At 51.9% G+C, this 17945-nt stretch overlaps 1 protein-coding gene across 1 annotated transcript in view; it reads left to right on the forward strand.

Annotated features, from left to right (window-relative positions):
- EXOSC1 (exosome component 1) overlaps positions 1-17945 on the forward strand; it is a 67395-nt gene that overhangs the window by 12207 nt on the left and 37243 nt on the right. The window contains exons 2-4 of the mRNA XM_075352227.1: positions 2685-2800; positions 3579-3653; positions 11053-11141. Of these exons, the coding sequence (XP_075208342.1) occupies positions 2685-2800; positions 3579-3653; positions 11053-11141 (280 nt within the window). The remainder of the gene's footprint in view (positions 1-2684; positions 2801-3578; positions 3654-11052; positions 11142-17945) is intronic.

Below are 17945 nucleotides of genomic sequence, written 5' to 3' on the forward strand. Positions count from 1 at the left end.
CCACCTTACAAGCGTCCGCTAGAACCCTGGGATCTTAACAAGGTGCTGACGGCTCTCCAGAAGCCACCTTTCGAGCCGATGCGGGAGATCTCTCTATCTCGCCTTTCACAGAAAGTGGCCTTCCTAGTGGCAGTCACTTCACTGAGGAGAGTGTCTGAGCTAGCAGCGCTGTCATGCAAAGTCCCCTTCCTGGTCTTTCACCAGGATAAGGTGGTCCTGCGTCCGGTCCCGGAATTCCTTCCCAAGGTGGTATCTCCTTTTCATCTCAATCAGGATATCTCCTTGCCTTCTTTTTGCCCTCATCCAGTTCACCAATGTGAAAAGGATTTGCACTTGTTAGACCTCGTGAGAGCACTCAGAATCTACATTTCTCGCACGGCGCCCCTGCGCCGTTCGGATGCGCTCTTTGTCCTTGTCGCTGGCCAGCGTAAGGGGTCTCAGGCTTCCAAGTCAACCTTGGCTAGGTGGATCAAGGAACCGATTCTTGAAGCCTACCGTTCATCGGGGCTTCCGATTCCTTCAGGGCTTAAAGCCCATTCTACCAGAGCCGTAGGCGCGTCCTGGGCATTGCAGCACCAGGCTACGGCTCAGCAAGTGTGTCAGGCGGCTACCTGGTCAAGTCTGCACACCTTCACAAAACACTATCAGGTGCATGCCTATGCTTCGGCAGACGCCAGCCTAGGTAGGCGAGTCCTTCAGGCGGCAATTGCCCACCTGTAAGAGGGGGCCGGTTTCCGGCTCTTTTTATCGAGGTATTCTGTTACCCACCCAGGGATTGCTTTTGGACATCCCAATTGTCTGGGTCTCCCAATGGAGCGACAAAGAAGAAGGGAATTTTGTTTACTTACCGTAAAATCCTTTTCTTCTAGCTCCTATTGGGAGACCCAGCACCCGCCCCTGTTCCCTTCGGGCTGTTGTTCTTTTGTGTACACATGTTGTTCATGTTCAATTGTTCTTTTGGTTAATGGTTCAGTTCTCCGAACATCCTTCGGATTGAAGTTACCTTAGACCAATTTATAAGTTTCCTCCTTCCTGCTTTGGCACCAAAACTGAGGGACCCGTGATGCACGGGAGGGTGTATAGCAGAGGGGAGGGCCTACACTTTTTAAAGTGTAATTACTTTGTGTGGCCTCCAGAGGCAGAAGCTATACACCCAATTGTCTGGGTCTCCCAATAGGAGCTAGAAGAAAAGGAATTTACAGTAAGTAAACAAAATTCCCTTCTTTTCTGTAAAACAAAGTTATGAATTTAATTTTTTTTAACCCTTTATGTAAGGAATTATTTTTTTTCCGCAGCCGGCTGTATATGAGGGCTGGTGTGTTTGCAGCATGAGTGGCCGCACTCTTTTTTTTTTTTTTATTTATCATTTGTACTGGAAAAATGAAGATATTCCAAATGTGAGGAAACTGTAAAAAAATAAAACGTGATTCTGATATATAATTTTTTTTATACACTTCCATTGTGCAGTAAAAAATGATCTGGAAACCCAAATGTCCTCGTCTGACCGATTGCCGTAAATGCAGAATATGCAGCCGTTCCTTTTTGGTTTTTTTTTGTTTTGTTTTTTTTTATCTGAACATCGTCATATAAATAAAATATATATTTTTTTTCCCATTGATGTTAAAGGGAACCTGTCAGGTGCAATATGCTCTAGAACCAAGAGCAGTTCTGGGTGTATATTGCTAATCCCTGCCTAACTGTCCCTGTATCTAGTAGCATAGATATAAAGAGATCTTTAGAAAAAGTGTTTCTAAAGATTCTTTATGATATGCTAATGAGCGCGGGGACTAGTCCCAAGGGCGTTACTTCCCCCGACTAGTCTGCCCTCTTAGCATGTTAGTACACCCACAGGGGTGTACTATCAAGCTACTCAATACAGCACAGCAACTTCTAGGTCACATGCTCCGGTCAAGTGACAGCATGTGACCGAAGCTTGTTGCGCTGCCATTGTACTGTATACACTGCACTGGAGTGCGTCAGATCCGCCAATCCGGTGAAAAGCCGAATGTGTAAAACGGGCCTTGGAGACAGACGTCAGCCATATAGTACTTGCTGCAAGCAGAGGAATCTTGGCTCCTGAGCCCCCTACATACATGGAGGACTTTTTCCCCGCATGTCCAGGAAACAGTTAACCATTTATATTATATATTCCATAATTGGAGGGGGTTATTGGGATTGTGCCTTTTTGTTTTAATCTCGGGTGTGGACCAACGTGAAAAAACAGCGCTACACTCCCCTTTCTCTGACGCCTCATTGGGGGACACATGACCATGGTCCTGTGTCCCCCAATGATGGCTAAGAGAAAACGATTTTACAGAGACTACACAAAAATCCGTTTTTTGTCCAGGGGTTGGCACTGTGACATAGAACCGCTGCAACCTGTGATTGGCTGCAGTGTTCTGGTGACTGGAGCAACGCGTCATTAGCATAATAACCAGTGACGCACCGTATCGGTGACAAGATCGCTACCACCAGTCACAGGCGTCGGTGGCATCATGTCATCCTGACACCGCCGGCATAGCTACCAAAGCAGCCTGGACTAAAGCCATGGGGGGAGAGGAGATGTCTGGCATCAATAAAAGCCACAGGTAAAAAAAAAATACAACTTTGGTCTTCAAAAATGTAAAAACGTAGTGCCAGTGACCAATATGGCGTCATTCTATTCATATGTGCTTGTCTTCCAGGGGAGCGCCTGTGCAGCTTGGAGGATTGTACTCCGGGATATGGGACTTACTGCAAACACGGCTACATCTTCTCCTCGCTGTCCGGATATGTGGTGAAGAAGAGCGACAACGGTCTGGTGAGCAGCGCTCACACCTCCTGCTGTTATATCGCAGCCCCCCATGATGAGATGTGCTGTTTTGTGGGCTCCTCCGCACGCGGCGCTCCGCTCTACACCGCAGCTTACTGCTTTGCTACCTTCTAAATTACACATCAGTTTTCCCGAACGTCGCAGACTATAATTGAGAAGGGTTTTCTCCGGGACTTACAATATTGAGGTCCTAATTCTCATCATCATAGATGAGCGCAGAGTACTTGTAAAAATAACCAACCTTGTATTCTGCACTGTCCCTAAGAACAGAGGGAATTTTAATTCTATAGTTTACAGCTCGTTGCCTAGGTTACTGGCCACCTCTGCAGAGTTGGCCGTTTCATAGACAAGGACTGCAGCGCTCGCAAGCTCTTTGCTGTACAGATTACTGAGCCTGGCTGGATCCATTCCGCTTCGGTACCCCTGCGCTTCTCCAATGCTGTCGGCCCCTTCAGTAAGCGGGGAGGTAACGATGCCCTCCTCAAGACCCATGAGCGCCACCATTTAACATCGTGTGGCCTCAATTTGCTGTGTAACACTGGCCTTATGGATTACATTTCGGCTCTCGGCGCTGGAGTGGTGGGACCCAGCAGAGGATCTGTATGGGAATTCACTTTGAGGCTCCACCACTATGCAGAATAGTAGCAGGCGGCACTTTAAGCATTTATTTTTTTTCTTTTCTGTGATAACCTTTAAAATGTGTCACCCACAACTGGCACAAGGTCCTCCCCACCGGTGCCTTTACTGACGTGTGTTCTCTGTGCAGATGCCGGTGATCTCTGTAGTGCGGGATACGGACTCGCATCTTCTGCCTGATGTGGGCTCCGTAGTGACCTGTAAGGTGAGTCCTTCCTCCTTTCCGCCATGTCCTGTGTATAAAGACAACCGCTGATCATGTCGCTTTTAGGGCGAATGGTTGTGGACCCCATAAGTCAGTACAGAGAGCCTGAAGCTCAGATCTGCCCCTCCATACAGCCCCCATGTGGCTGCTATCAGATATGTGTCTCGGTTCTTTTTTCTGAACAGTTTCTGAAAACCACTGGACCCGGTTGCAATTTGTTTTAAAGGGAACCTGTCCCCGGATGTTTATAATATACACACCTAACAGTCAGTGCGGAGCAGACTGGTCGGGATGGGTGTCTCCAATGGGTCCGCGCCTCCTCTTTTGGCCATTTTTGTCCTTTTCTTTGTCGCTCCATTGGGAGACCCAGACAATTGGGTGTATAGCTTCTGCCTCCGGAGGCCACACAAAGTTATTACACTTTAAAAAGTGTAACCCCTCCCCTCTGCTATACACCCTCCCGTGCATCATGGGCCCATCAGTTTTATGCTTTGTGTTGAAGGAGGCACACATTCACGCAAGCTCCCATTTTAGTCAGCAGCAGCTGCTGACTTTATCGGATGGAAGACAAGAGGGCCCCAGGGCCCCCGGCATGCTCCCTTCTCACCCCACTTTGGTCGGCGGTGCTGTTAAGGTTGAGGTACCCATTGCGGGTACAAAGGCTGGAGCCACATGCCGTTATCCTTCCCCATCCAGTACTGGCTCTGGGAGAAGTGGGATCCTAACCGGTCACCATGCACTGGGATCGGGCTCCCTCCGCAGCCCCTGTGGGAACCTGCCGGACAGGAGACTGGATGTCACCAGGGACAGGCCCTGCTTCTCAGAGGTACTCTGTGTCCCCTTGGGGACGGCGCATAGAGCGCCTGTGTATCGGACGCTACAGCAGCTGCTGGGTGTTTGTGTCGCCGGGACTACCGCGCCGACCGGGCCTGTTTGCCGGCCGCGCTTATAAATTGAGTCCCCGGCTTCTGCGGCCTAGTACCGCATATTCCCGCCCCCGGGCCTGCCAGTCAGGGGTAAGGGCGGGACGCTAGACTGAACGTCAGCGCTGAGGGCTGGAGCATACTTAGTATCCTCCTCCCCCCTCACTGAGCACCGTGGGGCACCAGATTCCCGCACTTTCTGAGGCACGCCCACGGCTCCCTCCTCCTCTCAGAACGCTGGCAGCCATTGTTTTCATCGCTGCTGCCGGAGGAGAACTTCAGATAGAGCTCCACAACTCTGGGAGGCCCAGGCAGGGAATCTGGTGGACACACAACCGCTGAGGGCGGTCGGTAAGCCGCACCTGTTACAGGTGCTGGTCCCCCTGGGTGCCGCAGTGTGTATATATATATATATATATATATATATATATATATATATATGTATGTGTATATATATATGTATGTATGTATATGTATATATATATATATATATATATATATATATATATATATATATATATATATATATATATATATATATATATATATATATATATATATATATATATATATATATATATATATATATATATATATATATCCATATTGGGTATACATTTGCTCTGTTCGGCCGCATTATTTGCTTGGCTATATACCCTCACTGATTGCTAAGAGGAGATAACAGCATGTCGTCTGCAAAAAGCAAGGGTGCCAAGGCACAGGCTTATTTTGCAACTTGTACCTCTTGTGCGGCTATGTTACCTGCAGGTTCCACCTACCCCCATTGTGTGCAATGCTCTGCCCCTGTGACACCCACTCAGCCGGAGCCTCAGGCACTGGTGGGACCCTCGGCTCAGGTAGAACCACCGGCCACTGTCCAGGTGGCAGGGACAGAGTTTGCAGTGTTGGCTGAGAAACTTTCTGAGTCCCTTTCTCATTCCATGGCTCAGTCTATGGACAAATGGTCTGCTAAGATACTAGAAGCTTTGCAGTCCAGACCGGTAACACAGGCCCCGGGCACTGTTGAATCATTGACCCCAGGCCCCCCTCGGTTGGAGCAGCAAACTGCTCCTGAGGTGACACATAGGTCCCACGGTGAGGACTCCGACTCGGACCGCAGTCCCAGACCGCCTAAGCGGGCTCGCTGGGGACCTTCATCCACTTCATCACGCTGCTCAGGGTCTCAGCATGAGGACTCTCTGGAGGATGAGGCGGAGATCGCAGCTCAGGGCTCTGACCCTGACGTTGCTCTCAATCTTGATACACCTGAAGGAGACGCCATTGTAAATGACCTTATAGCGTCCATTAACCAGGTGCTAGAACTTTCTCCTCCAGCTCCATCTGTTGAGGAGTCAGCTTCACAACAGGAGAAACACCAGTTTAGGTTTCCCAAACGTGCAAGGAGTGTTTTTTTCGATCACTCTAACTTCAGGGATGCTGTCCGGAAGCACAGAGCATATCCGGACAAGCGCTTTACTAAGCGCCTTAATGACACACGTTACCCCTTCCCACCTGATGTAGTTAAGGGTTGGGCTCAGTGTCCCAAAGTGGATCCTCCAGTCTCTAGGCTGGCGGCTAGATCTGTGGTATCAGTGGCAGATGGCTCATCGCTCAAAGATGCCACTGATAGGCAATAAGAGCTCCTGATGAAATCCATCTATGAAGCCATAGGTGCGTCTTTTGCTCCAGCATTTGCAGCCGTGTGGGCGCTCCAAGCTATCTCAGCTTGTCTGTCTGAGATTAATGCGGTCACACGTACCGCTACTCCGCAAGTCGTGTCTTTGACTTCTCAGGCGTCGGCTTTTTCGTCCTACGCCATGAACGCCGTCCTCGACTCGGTGAGCCGTACAGCGGTAGCATCCGCCAATTCGGTGGCAGTCCGCAGGGCCATGTGGCTACGCGAATGGAAGGCAGACTCTGCTTCCAAGAAGTTCTTAACCGGTTTGCCATTTTCCGGCGACCGCTTGTTTGGCGAGCAATTGGACGAAATTATCAAGCAATCCAAGGGAAAGGACTCGTCCTTACCCCAGTCTAAACCAAACAAACCTCAGCAGCGAAAGATTCAATCGAGGTTTCAGTCCTTTCGGCCCTCAGCCAGGTCCCATTCCTCCACGTCCAACAGGTCACAGAAGGGCCAGAGCAACTCTTCTGCATGGCGGTCTAAGTCACGTCCTAAAAAGACCGCCGGAGGAACCGCTCCCAAGGCGGCCTCCTCATGACTTTCGGCCGCCACAAACCGCATCCTCGGTCGGTGGCAGGCTCTTCCGCTTTTGCGACGCCTGGTGGCCACATGTCCAAGACCGATGGGTGAGAGACATTCTGTCTCACGGTTACAGGATAGAGCTCAGTTCTCGTCCTCCGACGCGTTTCTTCAGAACATCCCCGCCCCCCGAACGAGCCGATGCACTGTTTCAGGCGGTAAACGCTCTGAAGGCAGAAGGAGTGGTGATTCCCGTTCCCCCTCAGGAACATGGTCACGGCTTCTACTCCAACTTGTTCGTGGTGCCAAAAAAGGACGGATCATTCCGTCCCGTTCTGGACCTCAAGCTGCTCAACAAGCATGTGAGCACCAAAAGGTTTCGGATGGAATCTCTCCGCTCCGTCATCGCCTCGATGTCACAAGGAGACTTCCTAGCATCAATCGACATCAAAGATGCTTATCTCCATGTGCCGATCGCTCCCGAGCATCAACGCTTTCTGCGTTTCGCCATCAAGGACGAACACCTTCAGTTCGTGGCACTGCCATTCGGCCTGGCGACAGCCCCACGGGTCTTCACCAAGGTCATGGCAGCAGTGGTGGCGGTCCTACACTCTCAGGGCCACTCGGTGATTCCTTACTTAGACGATCTTCTAGTCAAGGCACCCTCCAGGGTGGCATGCCAACACAGCCTGACCGTTACTCTGGAGACTCTCCAGAGGTTCGGGTGGATCATCAATTTCCCAATGTCAAAATTGACACCGACCCAATCGCTGACTTACCTCGGGATGGAGTTTCATACCCTTTCAGCGATAGTGAAGCTCCCGCTGGACAAACAGCGTTCACTACAGACAGGGGTACAATCTCTTCTTCGGGGTCAGTCACACTCCTTGAGGCGCCTTATGCATTTCCTAGGGAAGATGGTGGCAGCAATGGAAGCAGTTCCTTTTGCGCAGTTTCATCTGCGTCCACTTCAGTGGGAAATTCTCCGCAAATGGGACAAGAGGTCGACGTCCCTAGACAAGAATGTTTCGCTGTCACGGACAGCCAAAACCTCTCTTCAGTGGTGGCTTCTTCCCACTTCCTTGTCGAAAGGAAAATCCTTCTTACCCCCATCCTGGGCCGTGGTCACGACGGACGCGAGTCTGTCAGGGTGGGGAGCGGTCTTCCTCCACCACAGGGCTCAGGGAACCTGGACTCCGACAGAGTCCTCCCTTCAGATCAACGTTCTGGAGATAAGGGCAGTGTATCTAGCCCTAAAGGCGTTCCAGCGGTGGCTGGAGGGCATGCAGATCCGAATACAGTCGGACAACGCCACGGCGGTTGCGTACATCAACCACCAGGGCGGCACACGCAGTCGTCAAGCCTTCCGAGAAGTTCAGCGGATTCTGCTGTGGGCGGAAGCCACAGCCTCCACCATCTCCGCAGTTCACATCCCGGGCGTAGAAAACTGGGAAGCAGATTTTCTCAGTCGCCAGGGCATGGACGCAGGGGAATGGTCTCTTCACCCGGACGTGTTTCGGGAGATCTGTTGCCGCTGGGGAATGCCGGACGTCGATCTAATGGCGTCTCGGCACAACAACAAAGTCCCGGCATTCATGGCTCGGTCCAAGGATCACAGAGCTCTGGCGGCAGACGCGTTAGTTCAGGACTGGTCGCAGTTTCGACTGCCTTATGTATTTCCTCCTCTGGCACTGCTGCCCAGAGTGTTACGCAAGATCAGGTCCGACTGCCGTCGCGCCATCCTCGTCGCTCCAGACTGGCCGAGGAGATCGTGGTACCCGGATCTGTGGCACCTCACGGTGGGTCAACCGTGGGCACTCCCAGACCGACCAGACTTGCTGTCTCAAGGGCCATTTTTCCATCTGAATTCTGCGGCCCTCAACCTGACTGTGTGGCCATTGAGTCTTGGCTCCTAGCGTCCTCAGGGTTATCTCAAGATGTCATTGCCACCATGAGACAGGCCAGGAAACCAACGTCCGCCAAGATCTACCACAGGACTTGGAGGATCTTCTTATCCTGGTGCTCTGATCAGGGTTTTACTCCCTGGCCGTTTGCCTTGCCCACTTTTCTTTCTTTCCTTCAATCCGGAATGGACAAGGGCTTGTCTCTCGGCTCTCTCAAAGGACAAGTATCGGCGCTTTCCGTGTTTTTTCAAAAGCGCCTAGCCAGGCTTCCGCAGGTCCGCACGTTCCTGCAGGGGGTTTGCCACATAGTCCCACCTTACAAGCGTCCGCTAGAACCCTGGGATCTCAACAGGGTGCTGACGGCTCTTCAGAAACCACCTTTCGAGCCGATGCGGGATGTCTCTCTATCTCGCCTTTCGCAGAAGGTGGCCTTCTTAGTGGCAGTCACATCACTTAGGAGAGTGTCTGAGCTAGCAGCGCTGTCATGCAAAGCCCCCTTCCTGGTGTTTCACCAGGATAAGGTGGTTCTGCGTCCGGTCGCGGACTTTCTCCCTAAGGTGGTATCCCCGTTTCATCTAAATCAGGATATCTCCTTACCTTCTTTTTGTCCTCATCCAGTTCACCAATGTGAAAAGGATTTGCACTTGTTAGATCTCGTGAGAGCACTCAGGCTCTACATTTCTCGAACGGCGCCCCTGCGCCGTTCTGATGCGCTCTTTGTCCTTGTCGCTGGCCAGCGTAAGGGGTCGCAGGCTTCCAAGTCAACCTTGGCTAGGTGGATCAAGGAACCGATTCTTGAAGCCTACCGTTCGTCTGGGCTTCCGATTCCTTCAGGGCTGAAAGCCCATTCTACCAGAGCTGTGGGTGCGTCCTGGGCATTGCGGCACCAGGCTACGGCTCAGCAGGTGTGTCAGGCGGCTACCTGGTCGAGTCTGCACACTTTTACAAAACACTATCAGGTACATGCCTATGCTGCGGCAGATGCCAGCCTAGGTAGGCGAGTCCTTCAGGCGGCGGTTGCCCACCTGTAAGAAGGGGCCGTTTTTCGGCTCTTTTTATCGAGGTATTCTTTTACCCACCCAGGGATTGCTTTTGGACATCCCAATTGTCTGGGTCTCCCAATGGAGCGACAAAGAAGAAGGGAATTTTGTTTACTTACCGTAAATTCCTTTTCTTCTAGCTCCTATTGGGAGACCCAGCACCCGCCCCTGTGCCCTTCGGGCTGTTGTTCTTTTGTGTACACATGTTGTTCATGTTCAATTGTTCTTTGGGTCATGGTTTAGTTCTCTGAACATCCTTCGGATTGAATTTACCTTAGACCAATTTATAAGTTTCCTCCTTCCTGCTTTGGCACCAAAACTGATGGGCCCGTGATGCACGGGAGGGTGTATAGCAGAGGGGAGGGGTTACACTTTTTAAAGTGTAATAACTTTGTGTGGCCTCCGGAGGCAGAAGCTATACACCCAATTGTCTGGGTCTCCCAATAGGAGCTAGAAGAAAAGGAATTTACGGTAAGTAAACAAAATTCCCTTCTTTCTGAAGCTACTGTGGATGACGCGTTCTATGTCATACACACAGGCCGGCATTGAAGTCCTGTGCAAGCGCACTTTGATGTGCTCTGAGGAGGCCAGATCACAGTTATGTAGTGCGCCTGCGCAGGACCTCCATGTCGGCTTATGTGTATGACGTAGAACGCGTCATCCACAAGGAGGACAAAGATGGCCGAAAGAGGAGGCGCGGACCCGGAGAACAGAGACGCTCATCCGACCAGTCTGCTCCTCACCGACCATTAGGTGTGTATTATAAACATCTAGGGACCGGTTCCCTTTAAAAAAAAAGAAAGTGCTCCCCAGGTCCACTGCGAGTCTCCTCCGCTGCACCCTTTTGTCTGTTATTATCTACAGCCCTTATGTGAGGTCTCTATATAATAAGGGGGAGAGTTCTATCTTGGAAATCTGTGGTCGTATGTACTTTTTCCCGTAGGTCATAGAACGTGCAATATTTGATTCCATTAGCCTAGTTTCACACATCCGTCTTTTTTTGCTGGATTGGCGGATCCGGCGCACTCCAGTACAGTGTGATACAGTACAATGGCAGCGCGACAACTTCTAGGTCACATGACAACATGTGACCGGAGCTTGTCGCGCTGCCATTGTACTGTATACATTGTACTGGAGTGCGCCGGATCCGCCAATCCAGCAAAAAGACGGATGTGTGAAACTAGGCTTACTTTGCCACAGTGCTGCACCCGTCCTTGGAAGAATATGTTTGGTATATTTTTTTTTTTGTCATTAGGAAATACTTTTGAAAAGGTTTAGACACCCTGCCGCAGGGGACAGATCACTCATCGTTTTTGTGCCTTTTAATTGCAGGTCATGAGCATTAATCCAAGATTTGCTAAAGTCCAGATCATGTACATCGGTGCGACAGCACTGAAAAACACATTTAGAGGCACGATCAGGTAAGAAGTATTTCCATAGGAGCCATAGGGGTCCTGTAGCCGATGAAAGGAGACAAATTAGTGGGGGACGTCCAGTAGTAACTGCTCAGTACTGGTAACTAGTGATGAGCGGGCACTACCATGCTCAGGTGCTCAGTACTCGTAACTAGTGATGAGCGGGCACTACCATGCTCAGGTGCTCAGTACTCGTAACTAGTGATGAGCGGGCACTACCATGCTCGGGTGCTCTGTACTCGTAACTAGTGATGAGCGAGCACTACCATGCTCGGGTGCTCAGTACTCGTAACTAGTGATGAGCGGGCACTACCATGCTCGGGTGCTCAGTACATGTAACTAGTGATGAGCGAGCACTACCATGCTCGGGTGCTCAGTACTCGTAACTAGTGATGAGCGGGCACTACCATGCTCAGGAGCTCAGTACTAGTAACTAGTGATGAGTGGGCACTACCATGCTCGGGTGCTCAGTATTCGTAACTAGTGATGAGCGGGCACTACCATGCTCGGGTGCTCAGTACTCGTAACTAGTGATGAGCGGGCACTACCATGCTCGGGTGCTCTGTACTCGTAACTAGTGATGAGTGGGCACTACCATGCTCAGGTGCTCAGTACTCGTAACTAGTGATGAGTGGGCACTACCATGCTCGGGTGTGCTGTACTGGAATAGAGCAGTTGGATGCTCAAATGGGTGTGAATTGAGTACCTGAGTATATTGAAAGTCAATACGGAACTCAAGCTTTTTTTTTTCCGAAGATTTCCCATTGACTTCCATTATACTTGGGTGCGTGAGTTGTATCCATCGGAGCATAAACTGCTCGTTATGAGTAACAAGCACTTGGGCATGGTAGTGCTCACTCATCACTAGCTGTGATTTGTAGTTCCACCATTGCTGTAACCCTGTGTTTGATATTTTTTTTTATTTTCTTTGTCGCTCCATTGGGAGACCCAGACAATTGGTGTATAGCTTCTGCCTCCGGAGGCCACACAGTTATTACACTTTAAAAAGTGTAACCCCTCCCCTCTGCTATACACCCTCCCGTGCATCACGGGTCCCTCAGTTTTATGCTTTGTGTTGAAGGAGGCACACATGCACGCATAGCTCCACAAGTTAGTCGGCAGCAGCTGCTGACTATATCGGATGGAAGAAAAGAGGGCCCATTACAGGGCCCCCGGCATGCTCCCTTCTCACCCCACTCTGAGTCGGCGGTGCTGTTAAGGTTGAGGTACCCATTGCGGGTACACAGGCAGGAGCCACATGCCGTTTTCCTTCCCCATCCCTTAGGGGCTCTGGGGAAGTGGGATCCTAAACGGTCACCAGGCACTGGGACCGCGCTCCCTCCGCAGCCCCTGGGGGAATCTGCTGGACAGGAGACCGGGTATCGTCAGGGACAGGCCCTGCTACTCTGAGGTACTCTGTGTCCCCTTGGGGACGGCTCATAGAGCGCCTGTTTGATACACGCTGCAGCAGCTGCTGGTTGTGTTGGTGCGCCGGGACTACCGCGCTGACCGCGCTTGTTTGCCGGCCGCGCTTATAACTCGAGTCCCCGGCTTTTGCGGCCTAGTAACGCATATTCCCGCCCCCGGGCCTGCCAGTCAGGGGTAAGGGCGGGACGCTGCACGGGACGTCAGCGCTGAGGGCTGGAGCATACTTTGTTTCCTCCTCCCCCCTCACTGAGCACCGTGGGGCACCAGATTCCCGCACTTTTTAGGGCACGCCCACGGCTCCCTCCTCCTCTCAGAACGCTAGCAGCCATTACTAGCAGCACGGCTGACGCTGGAGATCTTCAGAGACGAGCTCCACAGCTCTGGGAGCCCAGGCAGGGAATCTGGTGGTCACACAACCGCTGAGGGCGGTCGGTAAGCCGCACCTGTTACTAGGTGCTTGCTCCCCTGGGTGCAGAAGTGTATATTTATATCCTTATATTGTATACATTTACTCTGTACGGCTGCACTATTGCTTTGGCTATATACCCTCTCTGATTGCTCTAAAAGGAGACAACAGCATGTCGTCCGCAAAAAGCAAGGATGCCAGGGCACAGGTTTACTTTGCAACCTGTACCTCATGTGCGGCTATGCTACCTGCAGGTTCCACCTACCCTCATTGTGGGCAATGCTCGGCCCCTGTGACACTCACTCAGCCGGAGCTTTTGCCACTGGTGGGACCCTCGGCCCAGGTGGAACAGTCGGCTGCCACTGTCCAGGTGACAGGGACAGAGTTTGCAGTATTTGCTGACAAACTTTCTGAGTCTATGGATAGATGGTCTGCTAAGATTCTAGAGGCTTTGCAGTCCAGACCTGTAACACAGGCCCCGGGCACTGTTGAATCATTGTCCCCAGGCCCCCCTAGGTTGGAGCAGCAAAGTGCTCCTGGGGCGACTCATAGCTCCCACGGTGAGGACTATGACACGGACCGCAGTCCCAGGCCAGCTAAGCGGGCTCGCCGGGAGCTTCCCTCGACTTCATCACAGTGTTCAGGGTCTCAGCATGAGGACTCTCTGGAAGATGAAGCGGAGGTGGCAGATCAGGGCTCTGATTCTGACGCCGCTCTCAACCTTGATACACCTGAAGGGGACGCCATAGTAGACGACCTTATAGCGTCCATCAATCAGGTGTTGGATCTTTCTCCCCCAACTCCTCAGATTGAGGAGTCAGCTTCCCAGCAGGAGAAATTCCATTTTAGGTTTCCTAAACGAGCACGGAGTGCGTTTCTTGATCACTCCGACTTCAGAGATACAGTCCAGAAACACCGAGCTTTTCCAGATAAGCGCTTTACTAAGCGCCTTAATGACACACGTTATCCCTTCCCCCCTGACGTAGTTAAGGGTTGGGCTCAGTGTCCCAAGGTGGATCCTCCAGTCTCTAGACTGGCGGCTAGATCCATAGTAGCAGTGGCAGATGGTGCATCACTCAAGGATGCCACTGACAGGCAGATAGAGCTCCTGATGAAATCCATCTATGAAGCTATAGGCGCGTCTTTTGCTCCGGCATTTGCAGCCGTATGGGCACTGCAAGCTATCTCAGCTTGTCACTCTGAGATTAATGCAGTTACACGTGCCTCTACTCCGCAGGTTGTTTCCTTAACCTCTCAGGCGTCAGCGTTTGCGTCCTACGCCATGAATGCTGTCCTGGACTCTGCTAGCCGTACAGCGGTGGCATCCGCTAATTCGGTGGCAGTCCGCAGGGCTATGTGGCTACGTGAATGGAAGGCAGACTCTGCTTCCAAAAAGTTCTTAACCGGTTTGCCATTTTCTGGCGACCGCCTGTTTGGCGAGCAATTGGATGAAATCATTAAACAATCCAAGGGAAAGGAATCGTCCTTGCCCCAGTCCAAACCCAACAGACCTCCACAACGGAAGGTACAATCGAGGTTTCGGTCCTTTCGGACCTCAGCCAAGTCTCAATTCTCCTCATCCAACAGGCCACAGAAGGGTCAGAGGAACTCTGATTCATGGCGGTCTAAGTCATGTTCTAAAAAGACCGCCGGAGGAACCGCTCCCAAAGCGGCCTCCTCATGACTCTCGGCCTCCCCAAACCGCATCCTCGGTCGGTGGCAGGCTCTCCCACTTTTGCGACGCCTGGTTGCCACATGTCCAAGACCGATGGGTGAGAGACATTCTGTCTCACGGTTACAGGATAGAGTTCCGCTCTCGTCCTCCGACTCGTTTCTTCAGAACATCTCCGCCCCCCGAGCGAGCCGATGCTCTTCTTCAGGCGGTGAGCACTCTGAAAACAGAAGGAGTGGTGATCCCTGTTCCCCTTCAGCAATGGGGTCACGGTTTTTACTCCAACTTGTTTGTGGTGCCAAAAAAGGACGGAACTTTCCGTCCCGTTCTGGACCTCAAACTGCTCAACAGACATGTGAAAACCAGGCGGTTCCGGATGGAATCCCTCCGCTCCGTCATCGCCTCGATGTCCCAAGGAGACTTCCTAGCATCAATCGACATCAGAGATGCTTATCTCCACGTGCCGATTGCACCAGAGCATCAGCGCTTCCTGCGTTTCGCCATCGGGGACGAACACCTTCAGTTCGTGGCGCTGCCTTTTGGCCTGGCGACAGCCCTTCGGGTCTTCACCAAGGTCATGGCAGCAGTGGTAGCAGTCCTACACTCTCAGGGACACTCGGTGATCCCTTACTTAGACGATCTCCTTGTCAAGGCCCCCTCTCAGGTGGCATGCCAACACAGCCTGAACGTTGCTCTGGAGACTCTCCAGAGATTCGGGTGGATCATCAATTTCCCAAAGTCAAAATTGACTCCGACCCAATCGCTGATATATCTCGGGATGGAGTTTCACACTCTCTCAGCGATAGTGAAACTTCCGCTGGACAAACAGCGTTCACTACGGACAGGGGTGCAAACTCTCCTTCGAGCCCAGTCGCACCCCTTGAGACGCCTCATGCACTTCCTAGGGAAGATGGTGGCGGCAATGGAGGCAGTTCCATTTGCGCAGTTTCATCCGCGTCCACTTCAATGGGACATTCTCCGCAAATGGGACAGGAAGTCGACGTCCCTCGACAGGAATGTCTCCCTGTCTCGGACAGCCAAGGCCTCTCTTCAGTGGTGGCTTCTTCCCACTTCTTTGTCGAAGGGGAAATCATTCCTACCCCCATCCTGGGCGGTGGTCACGACGGATGCGAGTCTGTCAGGGTGGGGAGCGGTCTTCCTCCACCACAGGGCTCAGGGTACCTGGACTCAGCCAGAGTCCTCCCTGCAGATCAATGTTCTGGAGATAAGGGCAGTGTATCTAGCCCTAAAGGCGTTCCAGCCGTGGCTGGAAGGCAGGCAGATTCGAATTCAGTCGGACAACGCCACGGCAGTGGCATACATCAACCACCAAGGCGGCACACGCAGTCGGCAAGCCTTCCAGGAAGTTTGGCGGATTCTGCTGTGGGTGGAAGCCACAGCCTCCACCATCTCCGCAGTTCACATCCCGGGCGTAGAAAACTGGGAAGCAGACTTTCTCAGTCGCCAGGGCATGGACGCAGGGGAATGGTCTCTTCACCCAGAAGTGTTTCAAGAGATCTGTTGCCGCTGGGGGAAGCCGGACGTCGACCTGATGGCGTCCCGGCACAACAACAAGTCCCGGCATTCATGGCACGATCTCAAGATCACAAAGCTCTGGCAGCAGACGCGCTAGTTCAGGATTGGTCGCAGTTTCGACTGCCTTATGTTTTTCCTCCTCTGGCACTACTGCCCAGAGTATTACGCAAGATCAGGTCCGACTGCCGCCGCGCCATCCTCATCGCCCCAGACTGGCCGAGGAGGTCGTGGTACCCGGATCTGTGGCATCTCACGGTGGGTCAACCGTGGGCACTACCAGACCGTCCAGACTTGCTGTCTCAAGGGCCATTTTTCCATCTGAATTCTGCGGCCCTCAACCTGACTGTGTGGCCATTGAGTCCTGGATCCTAGCGTCTTCAGGGTTATCTCAAGAGGTCATTGCCACTATGAGACAGGCCAGGAAACCAACGTCCGCCAAGATCTACCACAGGACGTGGAGGATCTTCTTATCCTGGTGCTCTGATCACGGTTTTTTCTCCCTGGCCATTTGCCTTGCCCACTTTTCTGTCCTTCCTTCAATCCGGACTGGAAAAGGGTTTGTCTCTCGGCTCCCTTAAGGGACAAGTATCGGCGCTATCTGTGTTTTTTCAAAAGCGTCTAGCCAGGCTTCCGCAGGTCCGCACGTTCCTGCAGGGAGTTTGCCACATAGTCCCTCCTTACAAGCGTCCGCTAGAACCTTGGGATCTGAACAGGGTGCTAACGGCTCTTCAGAAACCACCTTTCGAGCCAATGAGAGAGATTTCTCTTTCACGCCTTTCACAGAAGGTGGTCTTCCTAGTGGCAGTCACATCACTTCGGAGAGTGTCTGAGCTGGCTGCACTGTCATGCAAAGCCCCCTTCCTGGTGTTCCACCAGGACAAGGTAGTTCTGCGTCCGGTTCCGGAATTTCTCCCTAAGGTGGTATCCCCTTTTCATCTTAATCAGGATATCTCCTTACCTTCTTTTTGCCCTCATCCAGTTCACCAATGTGAAAAGGATTTGCACTTGTTAGATCTCGTGAGAGCACTCAGGCTCTACATTTCACGCACGGCGCCCCTGCGCCGTTCTGTTGCGCTCTTTGTCCTTGTCGTTGGCCAGCGTAAGGGGTCGCAGGCTTCCAAGTCAACCTTGGCTAGGTGGATCAAGGAACCGATTCTTGAAGCCTACCGTTCGTCTGGGCTTCCGATTCCTTCTGGGCTGAAAGCCCATTCTACCAGAGCCGTAGGTGCGTCCTGGGCATTGCGGCACCAGGCTACGGCTCAGCAGGTGTGTCAGGCGGCTACCTGGTCGAGTCTGCACACTTTTACAAAACACTATCAGGTGCATGCCTATGCTTCGGCAGATGCCAGCCTAGGTAGGCGAGTCCTTCAGGCGGCAGTTGCACACCTGTAAGAAGGGGCCGTTTTTTCGGCTCTTTTTATCGAGGTATTCTTTTACCCACCCAGGGATTGCTTTTGGACATCCCAATTGTCTGGGTCTCCCAATGGAGCGACAAAGAAGAAGGGAATTTTGTTTACTTACCGTAAATTCCTTTTCTTCTAGCTCCTATTGGGAGACCCAGCACCCGCCCCTGTTCCCTTCGGGCTGTTGTTTTTTTGTGTACACATGTTGTTCATGTTCATTGTTCTTTGGTTCATGGTTTAGTTCTCCGAACATCCTTCGGATTGAATTTACCTTAGACCAATTTATAAGTTTCCTCCTTCCTGCTTTGGCACCAAAACTGATGGGCCCGTGATGCACGGGAGGGTGTATAGCAGAGGGGAGGGGT

This window comes from Anomaloglossus baeobatrachus, chromosome 5, assembly GCF_048569485.1.
Source record: "Anomaloglossus baeobatrachus isolate aAnoBae1 chromosome 5, aAnoBae1.hap1, whole genome shotgun sequence".
NCBI classification, from domain to species: domain Eukaryota; kingdom Metazoa; phylum Chordata; class Amphibia; order Anura; family Aromobatidae; genus Anomaloglossus; species Anomaloglossus baeobatrachus.